At 34.4% G+C, this 14,128-nt stretch overlaps 1 protein-coding gene across 3 annotated transcripts in view; it reads right to left on the reverse strand.

The window, feature by feature from the left end:
- CPNE8 (copine 8) overlaps window positions 1–14,128 on the reverse strand; it is a 230,607-nt gene that overhangs the window by 17,950 nt on the left and 198,529 nt on the right. For all 3 annotated transcript variants that reach the window (XM_025403626.1, XM_025403627.1, XM_025403628.1), the window contains 2 exons: window positions 6,421–6,523; window positions 4,676–4,733 (listed from right to left, as the gene is read on the reverse strand). In XM_025403626.1, coding sequence (XP_025259411.1) covers window positions 4,676–4,733; window positions 6,421–6,523 — 161 coding nt within the window. The remainder of the gene's footprint in view (window positions 1–4,675; window positions 4,734–6,420; window positions 6,524–14,128) is intronic.

Consider the following 14,128-nt stretch of genomic DNA (forward strand, 5'->3'; position numbering starts at 1 on the left):
TGTGAAACTGTTTCTGAGTCTATCTCTCCATTCTACCAGTTCTAAACTTCGGATTATATGGTTACATGACTGAGCAAGTGATGTTAATCCATCAAATTTTAATTTTTCTTTCTAATTTAAGAAGCTTGGCCTTAATCATCATAGAATTTTCAATTACAAGTTGAACTTTATTTTTACTGAAACTACGGCAGTCATACACATACACATACACACATGCACATACACACACTGCCCAATTTTTACTTTACAAACATATTTAAAAACAGAGGCATTTTCTCTGCTCTTATACTGATTGGATAAAGTATGATTTTTCTGAAGTACAATTTTTTTGTTGATTAAGAAATAATTCTGACATTTCCTAGATCAGTTGGTATTTGGAAGTGCTGCGATATAATGGGACAGCTGGTGATACAGTAATGCCATGCTGCAATTAAGAACATTTTCTAGGGTTTATTAAGTTTTCAGTGAGAATTCTCTAAATAATTAATTACATGAGGAATGCTAATTTGTGCTTGTATAATTCTATTACTGTTATTTCATTTTGTATACATATGACATTCCCCAGACTCCAGAGAGCCACTTACAATTATAATTTTGGCCTCATCACCTCTCTACCTGACTCCAATACTGCTCAGTCAGCATACAATCCTCACTTCTTTACTCTTTTCTTCGGTGCTTAGATAATGTATTTGGGTTAAAAACATTCTTTTCAATTTTACTTTTCTACACATGTTCATGAGTCAATGCTTGGGCTGAAACATTGCAAGTATACAAATGAACAGAGAGCTACTGTTCAATAATTTGTCAAGGTGTACAATATATATCATAATTATGTAAAAACTATATTATCAATAATAAGATAATTATCCCAATGCAAAAGACATGTTTTAATCTCCCTTACTTCTTGGATATGTAAATATAACTTATTATGTTCAAATATTTTCAGTGATTAATTCTTTTTATATCTAAACTTGCTTTTACAATTTTCACATTACTTTGGGACATAAATACGCACCAATGGTAACATCCAGTGGTCACAAACACTTCTCCATTATTCTTTAACATGTTAATAATTTACAACAATTACCCTATACTCATGCTAAAATGGGAAACAAGGATTAGATGATAATCTAGGTCTCACTTTCCACAATCCTCTACAATCCCCATTGGTCTTTGTTTCATTCCAATTAATGAAAAAAAGGACAGTCATTTAGGCAATACTGTATTAGCATGAGGTCCTATAAAATATCTCCCACTTTTCAGCATGTCCCATGGTTTAAAACACTGTAGACAGCAAGAAGTGGAGGCTATGCTTTTGAGAGAAACAAGAGAGATGGTGTGTAAGTGGTGGAGGGGTCAGGTCTACTCTTCAGGTTTGCAGACCATCTGGTCCTCAAGCAGATGGAGATTATGAACCCCAGTCTCCCACCATTACCTCTTCCTGGAAAGGTGTATGAGACAGATCTGCATTTCTTTCTACCCATGGGAGACACAATGAAGTTAGAAACCCTTTTATTTATCCCCTTCGTCCAACTCGAATCAAAGCAGATAGCCAGATGCTGCTTTAATTTGACTTTTTGGCTGCCTTTTAAGTATAAAGAAATCTTGCTTTGAGAAATCTTTCTTCACAATAAAGGTTCTTTTTTTAGGAGTGAAAAAGAGTCACTGGGGAAATTTATGTAGATGATAGTTTTCAAATGGTCTTATCAAAATACAGAGTTAAATTTAAATACTCAATCTAACAGTTTATTCTTATTTCCTCTACCTTCAAAGGACAGATGGCAAAATATTGTATTTCTTGCCCATGCAAACAATGTCTTTCAGGTTAAAAAATGTGTAGATGTTGGATTTATGTGGTTAGCTGATGAAATCTGTCATATGGTTTGGCTCTGTGTCCCCACCCAAATCTCATGTCAAATTGTAATTCCCATTCTCATTGAGGGAGGGACCTGTAATCCCCACATGTAGAGGGAGAGAAGTGACTGGATTATGGGGGTGGTTCCCCCATGCTGTTCTTGTGATAGTGAGTGAATTCTCACAAGATCTTATGGTTTTATAAATAGCCTTCTTTCCTGCCCTCTCACATGCTCTCTCTCTCCTGCCACCATGTAGGATGTGCCCATTTCCCCTTCCACTGTGATTCTAAGTTTTCTGAGGCCTACCCAGCCATGTGTAACTGTGAGTCAATTAAACCTCTTTCGTTTATAAATTATCCAGTCTCGGGTATTTCTTTATAGAAATTTCATATTTCTATATGAAAACGGACTAATACAATTTGCGAGTTGGATCTCCGTCAGTTAGTTCATATATGTGTGATATATACACTTACTCTAGAGTAGATCTGGAAGTGCCATGAGAGGCTCCTCTGATAGGACAGCAACAATTTGACTAGTCAGAGATTTTTCTGTATTAAACATGAGTTTAATATATAAACTTTTTTTTTTTTAGCCAGGAAGAGATGTGTTTTGAAAGGAAAAAAAGAAAAATACTTCAGAGAAGCATCTATTGTCTCCTAGCAGAATAATCTACTTTTCTAGTACTGGGCCCTAAGTTTTTCTATCCCATTAAAACTTCCATCATGGTGAAAACAGAAACCAGGTGTTACAGGAGCCTAATTCCCTGTTCCCATGTTTCCAGAGGAAAATTTCACTCTAACTTCTGGGAAGGCAACTTCCCTTTTCATCTACAATCTTCATTTACCTTTCTGCATGGAAAGAGGAATAGGATTACTAAGATTAGGAGAAATAACTGAGCTTGAATCACTGTCATTTGGAGCAGCACTATTTAAGTGTAATTTCTCTCAGTGGCATGCTTAATAGGCAAAACTCTGCCTCTTTCTATAAGGAGAAGTCCTGGAGATAAGAATGAGATAATTTAATCTGGCGGGGGGGGGGGCGGGGAGGGGGAAGTAATGGGAATGTGATTATTCACAGGTTAACCCAAGTTCTCAAATTCTGCATTGCTAGTAATAAGGCTGATAGAGTGATCAGAATGATTCTTGAATATATATTTTTTTCAGTTAGTTCAGGACCTCAGAGAAAGAAATGATGAATTACCATACCTTAAAACCCGAACAAATTTTCTGGGAACTAAAGAAACAAAGAAAATAAATAGCTGTGGCTATTGGATAAGGACAGTAGCCAAACGGCTGTGTCTGCTGCTCTGTATAGAAATATATTACCAGAAATATATACCAGGAAGGGTCAGTGGCTTTGCATTTATGAATCGGGTGTGGGGGCTCTCAAAGAAAAAGAACTGATTGAGGTTTACCATCTCTGAGGTCATATGCCTAATGGTGGACTTCCATAGGAGTCTGAAGACCTGAGATATATCCATGAAAGATATATCCTTCAAAGGCAAAAGCAAATAGTAGTCAAAGAAGAAAGCGTGAGTTATTTTAGCCAATTGGTGAAGTTTGTGAATCACAGTCTATCATTAATTAATGCAGATTATCAAGTGTGCAAAGTATGGACAGGGAAGATGTCTTAGCCTTCCTGTCTCCAGAGAGGTATCTGAAATTCATGTCTGAAGTACAACTCAAGTAGATGCTAATAGAGATAGAGAAAATATCAGCAGAAGCAGTGTCAGTGAGGGATAAATGACTTGCTTTTGAAACTGTAAGTTTATAATGCTAGAAAGGATGACCAGCCAAGATTAGAATTTAGGGACTCCAGGGTCAGCAATACAACTTGCCTGTGGTGCTTTACCTGAGACTGACAGCTCTGTGTTATCCTCATGGAGGAGGGACTGGTCATTAAATAAGAATCACCCCAATGATAATTACACTCTAGTTAGCCACCTATGTGCCTAAGTTAACCAGTAACTTACCAAAGATTGTTTCAATAATTCTAAAACCATTCTCATTTCCAAAGCCTCAAGCTAAATAAGCTGCCATTGTTAATATAAAACACCTGAACCAGGTGAATATTATGTGTCTGCGTACTTGCTGTCTGGCACAGAGTTCTCTTAAAGGAATTTATCAGATGACTAGAAACATTTACCCAGATCACTCGTTAACACAAACATTTGTCTCTTAATGGGCATTTGAACAAGGCTTGAGCCTAAATGAAAAACTACCCAGCATGCCAATTTAGCATAATTATGTAAAGTCTCATTAAATTTCAGCTGGTCAGCTCCATTTTCATTTTACTTTGCTCTTTCATATGACACAACTTCTTTATTTATAAGGCTAATGTCTATCAACTAGCTAGAGCCTGAAAACCCATTAAATTGGCATATTATGCTTATGTTAACATTTCTTTTCACAACCTAATGATTTATTAATTTAGCACTCATCTTTAAAGGGTTTTAGTGAACCCAGAGTGTGTTTTGCCTTGGGAACAAAAACTCAATTTATCACTCTGTCAGTCTTAGGAAATATTATTTTGAGGTATAAACTATCTCTAATGAAATGGAAAGCTACATGTTGAAATAATCTATAAACTAGAGAGATAATATCCTAGTCAAAAGACAGGATCTTTTAATTGGCACACCTGAATAGACATCATCACGAGCTATCTATGTATATATCTAATTATGGACACAGGAACATTATATACAAACCCAAATACACAGTCACATCCTTCTACAGAGACAAGAATGGCAGAAACCTAAGAGCATGTTACATCAGATTAAATGAATTCCCAAGGAATATTATTGAAATTTTACTACTCACCATCAAATTCTGCTGGTCCAACACCAACTATAATTATTGACATTGGAAGTTTTGAGGCCTTCAAAGAGAAAACACAATTAGGTTTCAATTAAGAAACTGAGTTCTTAAGAAAATAATGAAAGACCAGGAATGATATCTCACACTTGAAATCCCAGCACATTGGGAGGCGAAAGAAGGAGTATTGCTTGAGGCTAGGAGTTTGAGACCAGCCTGGGCAACATAGCGAGACCTCATCTACACCAAAAAATAATTAGCCAGGTGTGGTGGTGTGTGCCTGAAGTCCTAGCTACTTGGAAGTCTGAGGGGGGTGGATCACCTGGGCCTAGGAGTTCAAGGCTGCAGTGAGCTATTATCGTGTCACTGCACTCCAGCCTGGGCAACAGGCTGTCTAAAAAACAAAATTAAAAAAGAAAAAATAATAATTAAGAAGCAAATATAGCCAGAGCTTTATTTAATATTTTTTTCACAGATGTTCATTAAAATAATTTGTGAACATATTCAAAATTGTTAATACAGAATAATATACTCAATTCCATTCTTATCCTTTCCAAACTCTCTGCACACATTAATCCAGTGGGACATTCTTCAGAAATGACCAGCCCTGGGTAAGATCAAATAGAAGGTAAGGAGCATCTACTTCCACTTGCTACTCTCAGACAAAACTTTTCTAAGCTGACTTTGGGTATCTTTGTCCTCTTTTCATGTTCTTTCTCCTCAAAAAATCTTTCAGTTGCTAAAGGGGAAAGTGGTATCAGATTCATAAAATAGCAGTAGTACTATAATCTACCTCATTTATACCCAAGGTTAGAAAAAACAATTTTCACAGTAAATGAGTGAACACAAATGATCATTACAGAAAGTTAATACTGTTATGCACTAAATATCCTTGAGGATTTTGAGGGAGACTAAATATTTCATGTTATAACATGTTTTTTCCATATAACATATCATATATCATCACTTAAATAATTTAATAGTAAGAATGTGAGATTGATCCAGCAACAGATAGATAGAACACTAGAGCAACCACATCTTTTGCTATGAAGGTCACTGAAATATGACTAATTATTCCTCAGGGCCTCATGCCTTCTTAGTTAAACCTAAATTACTAAGTCCATATTTTGAAGTGTATATTAATGAAATTCATTCCTGCAGCCTATATTTATCAAATGTCCACTTCGTGCCAAACATTGCTAAACTTAGAGACTAGAGAGTAAAAACTATTACTTTACAGATTACCATCTAGTAAATATAGATTTTATAGATTAGTAAATGATCAAATAACCCTAAAAAAACAAACATACAATTAAGAATTATAATCAGCAGGATGGTTTTTTAATCAATCAGTCACTATCCAGTTCTACAGAAATAGCAATTAGCTATCATAGTTCTCCTCTAAGTGGAATGCAAATGTTAAGAAATAACCAGTATAAATCACAAGATTGTATACAAATAGATCAAACTAATAGAGGCAAACACACCCATGCCTGTGAAAATTATGCTATTATCTTTGTTTTTTTCTTTCGGCAAGAATTTTTTTTAACTAAAATATTCATACCCCTTAGCTTGATCCCCATGGAACAGTGGTAAGATGTATATGCGTTGTCTGGATAAGGTTAAGGACGCAATATACTGAAAAGGTGTGGTGATTTTATTTTATCGTTAACTAAAATAGACTCCAGTCTCTCTCTAAGTAGCACCATGTTGTCATGTAGCCAGTCCAATACGGAGTGACCCCCACTTACATTAACTATGGACTCCTTAGTCTGGGCCATATCTGAGATAACACCATCTGTAACAATCAGAAGCACAAAATACTGGGAGCCATCCTTTACAGAAGAAGCGTATCTGAAAGGCAACGAAAAGGTAAGGAAAGTAAAACAGTTTTCTATACGTGATAGTTGGCAAATACAATTTGGAATAGTTAACAAACATTTTAATCTCAATAAAATATTTGAACACGTTAGAGGTGTATCTTATGCAAACTTTCAAATTCTCAATTATCTGAAATAACACACTAGAATAATCGCAATGTTAGTGCATGCTGCCACACAGAAATATCTGGTTGCCTTAGAAGTTCATTTACTAATAAAAGATGTGCTAGATGAGTGGCTATTTAGTACAAAGGAATGGGTGTAGCTTTTGGAAATAGACTTATCCTGACTAAGCAACACATTATGTAAGTGATCTTCAGTAAATTACCTAAGCTATGTGAACGTTATTTTCTTAGCTTTCAAATTGAGATAATAACACTTACATCTTTATATTGCTGCATGAATTAATAAAGGATTGCAGGTATGGTACTCAATATAAGCATTGTATAAATGATAGCAATAATCAAATGCTTTTCGTTTTTTAACTACATAGAGGTGATGATTGCAACATTACAAATGTACTAAATGTCATTGAATGGTACACTTTTAAATGGTGAATTTTATTATGAAAATTTCACCTCAATAAAATTACACAGTAGAAGAAATATTTTTGACACATTCACAGTCAAGTCTTAATATATGTTAAATCTATGAAAGATGACATGGAGAACCATTTCAAAGCACAAAATTATGTATATGATAACAACATATTCCAGTACTTGAAGTTTGTCAGAATTCTCACCAAATAATACTCAGTAATTTAGAGGTGAATTTTATTAATATGTTACATTTCATTATATTTCTCTTTTCCTCTAGTTTTCTACATTCTAGGTATCTAGATTATATTCTCAATAGAGTTAATTTTTACGATTTTTGCACCTGACTGGCATGCAATTCATGTCTGGTGCTAAGTAAGCATTATGGTTCTCTTAGGAGATAGGATAGTAAAGAAGACCTTGATCTGTATTTCTAAAAGTTACCAAGTAAAAACTCCCTTACAACCTAAAGGATTAACGAAAATTCCTTTACAATCTCTAGGAGCGCAGTGAATCCCATTTGAACAAGTTGGTGACAAACAAGTAGTATAAAACATATGTCAGGGCACAACTTATTTCTTGGGCAGCAGAATTTAAAAACATATAAAGAAGAAAAATACGACTTTCCCCACGGACTACAGATACTAAGATTTGTCCATGCCACTAATAAAATACTGGTAATTTTAAAGATTGATAAAGTAAGTATAGTAAGTGGCATGCTCATCACACCCTGTAAGCAGGATGTTGAACAGGTTCCACAATGTACTACAGAATGAAAAATATTGCCATAATGCTGAACAATTGATCCTGGACATTAAAGAATATGTGTTAATTTATAGTAACACAACCATTGGAAAACCGTGCAAAGCAGTTATAAACCTATTCTCCCATTCCATGTTTAACTTTTTTTGTTTTAAAGAAAAGAAGTCTAACAATTTTCCCCAAGATCTCAATTTTTAATTTTTAAATATCCATTATTTTTTAAGAAAGCATTTCTTACTATGATTCAGAAACACAGGGTTTTATATTTCATGAGAATAATGGAAGACTACAAATAGTAGTGAAAACCTTCTTAAGTACAACAGTATGGCTTTCATGCTTTTCTTACCAAATGGTACTCTTAAAATATAAAATATCTATCAGATTAAAGAAAAATACAGACAGCTGACTACTATGCAGTCATATAAAATACCGCTTCCAGTGGCTTAACTGATTTTCTTTGGATACACCAGAATGTATATCTAAGAAAAGGGCAAGAATATATTCACACTATAAGAGAGTTATAGATACAGCCTAAAGCAGATGACAGTAAACTTGGAATTTCTCTGAAGTTTGTATTATCTTAAAAATTCATGGAAATTTTACACTTTATTTTATGATAAATATATGCTTGTATTAATATTTTATATCTCTTAACTTTGAAAAACATTAAGGCTGTAGAAAGATACGTGAGTTTATTGTGTGACTGTCACTACTGCTAGGCATACTTAATTTGAAAATCAATTACATTTTACTTTTAAGTGCTGTCCAATCCATTTTAGTCTTTATCACCTTCAGCACCACAAATTAATCTTTTAAAACCAGTTGTTGCTTTTATGGCACTTGTTCTACATGTTGGCACATTGTTGCACTTTGCAAGTAAACCTAAATTTCAAAAAAAATCAATGTATTACCATTTATTCTATTAAGCCTTTTATTTTAAAGTACTACCATTTATTCTAATTTAGTTATTATTTTGAAAATATTATATATTTAAGGTAAAATAATTAACATGCTACAGAAATGGATGAAGTAAAAAGTATAAGCTGGCCACACCTCAGTACTTTTTCTAGGAGGTGACACTGATATATAGCCTCACAGATTCAAATTATATTTTAAAGGTATTAGAGAAGCTTGCTTCTTAAAAGAACTTGATGGGGAATCTTTTTATAAATTGCATAATTAAGTCTTATTATTAAAAGTCAGTTGCCTTTTTTGAAATATAGCCTATCTATAATTTATATCTTAATATTACTATGATATATCTGAGAGAGAGGTTAACTTTGCACAATTCAAACACATTTCTTTTGCATTTCTTTGAAAGAAGTTTCTGGGATTGTTTCTGTAAAAGTTCATATCTGGTTGGCTCAGATTCAGGGAATATTCTTTTAGCTTATTATTAGTTCATAAGAATAGAGAGGGCAAGAAGACAAGATAAGAAACTGACTTAGGGATTTTTTATTTAAGTCGTTCAATTATGATTTGCACAATGGATTAAAACTTAACAATGAATAAAGGAATACATTTAAATATTTCAACACAAAGTAGCAGAGTAAATTTTGTTACCAAGAGTCACCCCTAAAATACTTTTGACTGGGCAAAGAAGAGACCACTGTATCCACATAGATAGGTAGCTTTGTTGCATTTTCTTTTGTGTGTCTACCTCTGTAGCAGAGATAAAAAGATTTAAAGATGTAAGGCATCATAACATAGTGATTTGGAGTCAGCTTATTCTGGTTTGAATTTTAACTCCACCACAAATGACCACTCTATGTATCTATTTTATCATCGGCAAAATGCAAATGACACTACTGTCACCTCTTAGAGTTGTTGTGAAGAGGAATAGATAATCCATATTATAGCACTGAACATGTTGCTAGAGATAGATCATGGGCTCCATAAGAATTGTTGACTGCACAGATTGAATAAATAAAGCATAATACATTATTTAATTTGAAAATTAGTTATGAGAATTCCAAAATAAAAAGTTATTTCCTAAAAAATGAAAATTCATTTTGGATAGTTATCTGGATTTTAGAAGGTTCTCAGTATAAGAAAAAACAGAAAAAATTCAAATAGCCAAAAGACAGAAACTGATAGATCCCCTTTAAAAATTGCAATGTGACAGCCTCAAAACCAGTAACTCATTAGGCACAGGAAACAAAAGACTAATAGGAAATAATGAATATATTTAAATCAAGTGAAATGTTCATAATAATCTGAAAAGATACTTGAAATTTTCACTAGTATATTAGTTTATTTTTGAAATATTAAGCTGGTATAATATACCAACACATTAAATTTATTTCAAATTACTTAAAATTATTGATGAAGAATTCTAGATAAATAGAAATTTTTAAAAATGTTAACAGGAATGTAAAAATAGTTCACACTACATACAAGAGGAAACAGATTAATCAGGGGATGCTTAAAACTCCATTTTGTTCAAATCACATTCCACAAAAAACATTATTTTAAAATATTTTTATTTCTATTGTGATTAATAATAAAATTTAAACATAGTGTTTTAGACATCAGACACAGTATTAAGTTCATATCTGAAAGGCCCTAAAATTATTTCTCAGAATTTAAATTTGTTGTCAATTTACAACATAATGGCAATATATTTCTTTGTTTTGGTAAGTAGGATGATGATGCTTATGTGTCAACTAGATTATAAATCCCACTTATTTAATCAAAGATCGTAGATATGGTTAACATCTACCATCAAATGATTTTAGGTAAAGGATTTTCATCCAATTAGTTGAAGGCCTTAAGAGCAAAAACTGGTTTCCCAGAAAAAAGGGAATACTCACATTACGCTGCAGTATGAAATCGTACCTGAGTTTCCAATCTACCAACCTGTCCTACAAATTACATTCTTGCTATCCCTTACAATTGCGTGAGACAATTCCTTAAAAAGTATCTCTATATTTTATCTATGTCCATGTCTATATGTCTCCTACTGGTTCTGTTCTCTGGAGAACCCCGACTGATACAGTAGGTGTTAATCACAATCACATTTCCACAGGTCATTAAGATTGGCTAAGCACTATCATTTAAAAGAGTATTTAGGCTGGGCCCAGTGGCTCATGCCAGTAATCCCAGCACTTTGGGAGGCTGAGGCGGGTGGATCACTTGAGCCAGGAGTTGGAGACCAGCTTGGCCAACATGGTGAAACCCTGTCTCTTCTAAAAATACAAAAATTAGCCGGGTGTGGTGGCACATGCCTGTAATCCCAGTTACTTGGGAGGCTGAGGCACAAGAATCGCTTGCGCCCGGGAGGTGGAGGTTGCAGTGAGCTGAGATTGCATCACTGCACTCCAGCCAGGGTGACAGAGAGAGATTCTGTCTGAAAACCAAAAAGGTTCTTTAGTTTCCTATCATAACTTTGTTAATTAAAATGAACTTGGCCAGGCGCAATGGCTTACGCCTATAATCCCAACACTTGAGGGGGCTGAGGTGAGCGGATCATCTGAGGTCAAGAGTTCGAGACTAGACTGGCCAACATGGCGAAATCCCGTCTCTACTATACAAAAATTAGCCAGTCATGGTGGCGGGCACCTGTAATCCCAGCTACTTCGGAGGCTGAGGTAGGAGAATTGCTTGAACCCAGGAGGCAGAGGTTGCAGTAAGCCGAGATCATGCTACTGCACTTCAGCCTGGGTGACAGAGCAAACAAACAAACAAAGCCTCATATGGTATTCAGATAATTTAATTAAGCAAACACGTACAGATATCTCAGTATATCCAAAGTACTGTGGTTTATATTTTTATATGTATATATGTGCATGTATATGAACGTCACAATGAATAATTCCTCCCTTCAATGTGGTAAAGATCTACATGTAACCACAGAGTAGTATCAAATTAGTAATAGACATATGCATGGAATGGTATAGACCAGAAGAAGCAGAGATTCTCTGTGATTGAAGAGCAGTACATTTGGGAGAATGTGGAAATGAGGTTGGATGGGTGAGTGCTGGTTGTTGAATACTGGATGTTCTTGAATGCCAAGCTAAACCGTCTGCACTTAAATGTATGACGAGGCATCAACAGATGTTGAGTAGGACTTTACATCATTTGAAATGCTGTTCCCAAGACAGCTCTGGAAAAGGAGGACTGGAAAGGCAAGAAATCAGAAGCAGGGGCTGGAAAGCCTCAAAAAAAGCATATAAAACCTTCAATTATTGTAAATTTGACACTTTGAGTCTTGTCTATTTTACAATATTGTTATCTCATTAATATTACCTAGAAAGTCAAACAGATCAGAGATACATATATGAATCCTAAAAATAAACATGTGCTTAAAATCGTTATTCTTAAAAAGAATAAGCATTCTTTAAAATGCTTATAGAAAATGATAATAAAAAACTGAGCTTTTACCCACATAGAAAACATACTTTTTAAGGAAAAAAGTATCAAGCCAATATAAAAAGTATGAATATATATGTTTTGACATTGCTAAAAATAATTTTTAATGATAATATATTAACATATACAGAATTTGTTTTTTAGATATTTGTTGAATACTTACCTCCTACATAATGGGTATGATGCTAAGTACTGTTGATAAGCATTTAAGAGTTATAGAAAGCAAAAATGTTATATAAATAGAGGTCACACACCACTATAACTACGGCGCTTCTCTTAATAGAGGAAAAAAATAGTACCTCGTCTACTTAGTTGTTAAGGTTTTTGAATGATAATTTTGGGTGAGACAGAAATTGTCTTTCTCAATAAAAGCTTAAAAATACAATTAAACATAAAATTCAAAGATGAAAGGATAAAAGCATTCCTTCTGTAGACTTATACTAAGAAATGTATACATGGAACTTCCTATTGTATTGGAAGGAAAAGATGACTCTTAAATAGCCATCTCTTACTGATTTTCTTAATTTTCCCATGTAAAAAATAATAAATTATTAGATCATAGCTTATTTTCAAGGAGTCTGAGAGCTTTCACTAGCAGCTGCTCCTATATTCGAGAAGTTACAAAATGATGGATAAAACAAAAAATCGCAATAGAACACTGTGGGGCCTTTAATTTTAAATGTATATAGAAAAGTACCTAGATTTTTTTTTTTTTTTTTTTTTTTTTTTTTTTTTTTTTTTTTTTTTTTTGAGACGGAGTCTCGCTCTGTCGCCCGGGCTGGAGTGCAGTGGCCGGATCTCAGCTCACTGCAAGCTCCACCTCCCGGGTTCACGCCATTCTCCTGCCTCAGCCTCCCGAGTAGCTGGGACTACAGACGCCCGCCACCTCGCCCGGCTAGTTTTTTGTATTTCTTAATAGAGACGGGGTTTCACCATGTTAGCCAGGATGGTCTCGATCTCCTGACCTCGTGATCCGCCCGTCTCGGCCTCCCAAAGTGCTGGGATTACAGGCTTGAGCCACCGCGCCCGGCCGAGTACCTAGATATTTTATATCTATCATTTTAACTTTTATTATATATACATACCAGGAAAAAATATGAAATTACTTGGGAAGCATTGATGAGCACATTTCTCATAACCAACATGAGTTCACACAACACAAGTCCTGTCATTTTTCTCTTATCTTTTTATAAAAAAGTGATCTGCAGGGTAGTGTGGCTGTCAATTATATTTTATCTTGTATTAGCATGGTATTATATTCTGCTTTATTTGACAGCCATCAAGAGACAGTATATATGACATTACTTACATTGGCTAGTATAATAAGCTAGGATATGTTTTTCAGATTGCAAGTAATGACCCATTAATGGATTGTGAGATCAATTTTGGGAGCCAAGATTGTATTAAAAAAAGAGAAATAGAAAAGAACAGGTGCCAGAGAAATAAAGGTAAAATAGGTAAGACTAAGTACCATTTTTTTGTGGGGTTGTATGTGTACAGGGTTAAGATGTATTAATAAAATTCATATTTTAGTAGAGATTGCAGATGATTTTGTCTGAAAAATTCAAGCTGAAGGGTCACACTCAGAGAACAGTCATCAATGTATCACTGTCAACCTCAGTCAGAGTTCCACAGGGAAGTTGCACTGGGGTCAGCCCTGGGTGCAAGGGATATTTTAGCATTTTGTCCATGTCCCAGATAATGAAAAGTAGAACACACTGAAACTGCCAGTAATATTCATTAGGGAAAGTGGTAAAGTACTAGAACCTTCAGAGAACTGGGGTTTCACATTACCTTTGTACTTGATAAACTGACCAAAATACAGAATTTTTTTCAAGTTCTGGCTACATGTTTTAAAGGATATGCAATTTCTAATTATCTCAAAATAAGTCAGGGTGTCATAGGATTTA

The sequence above is a fragment of the Theropithecus gelada genome, chromosome 11 (genome assembly GCF_003255815.1).
Source record: "Theropithecus gelada isolate Dixy chromosome 11, Tgel_1.0, whole genome shotgun sequence".
Lineage (NCBI taxonomy): Eukaryota > Metazoa > Chordata > Mammalia > Primates > Cercopithecidae > Theropithecus > Theropithecus gelada.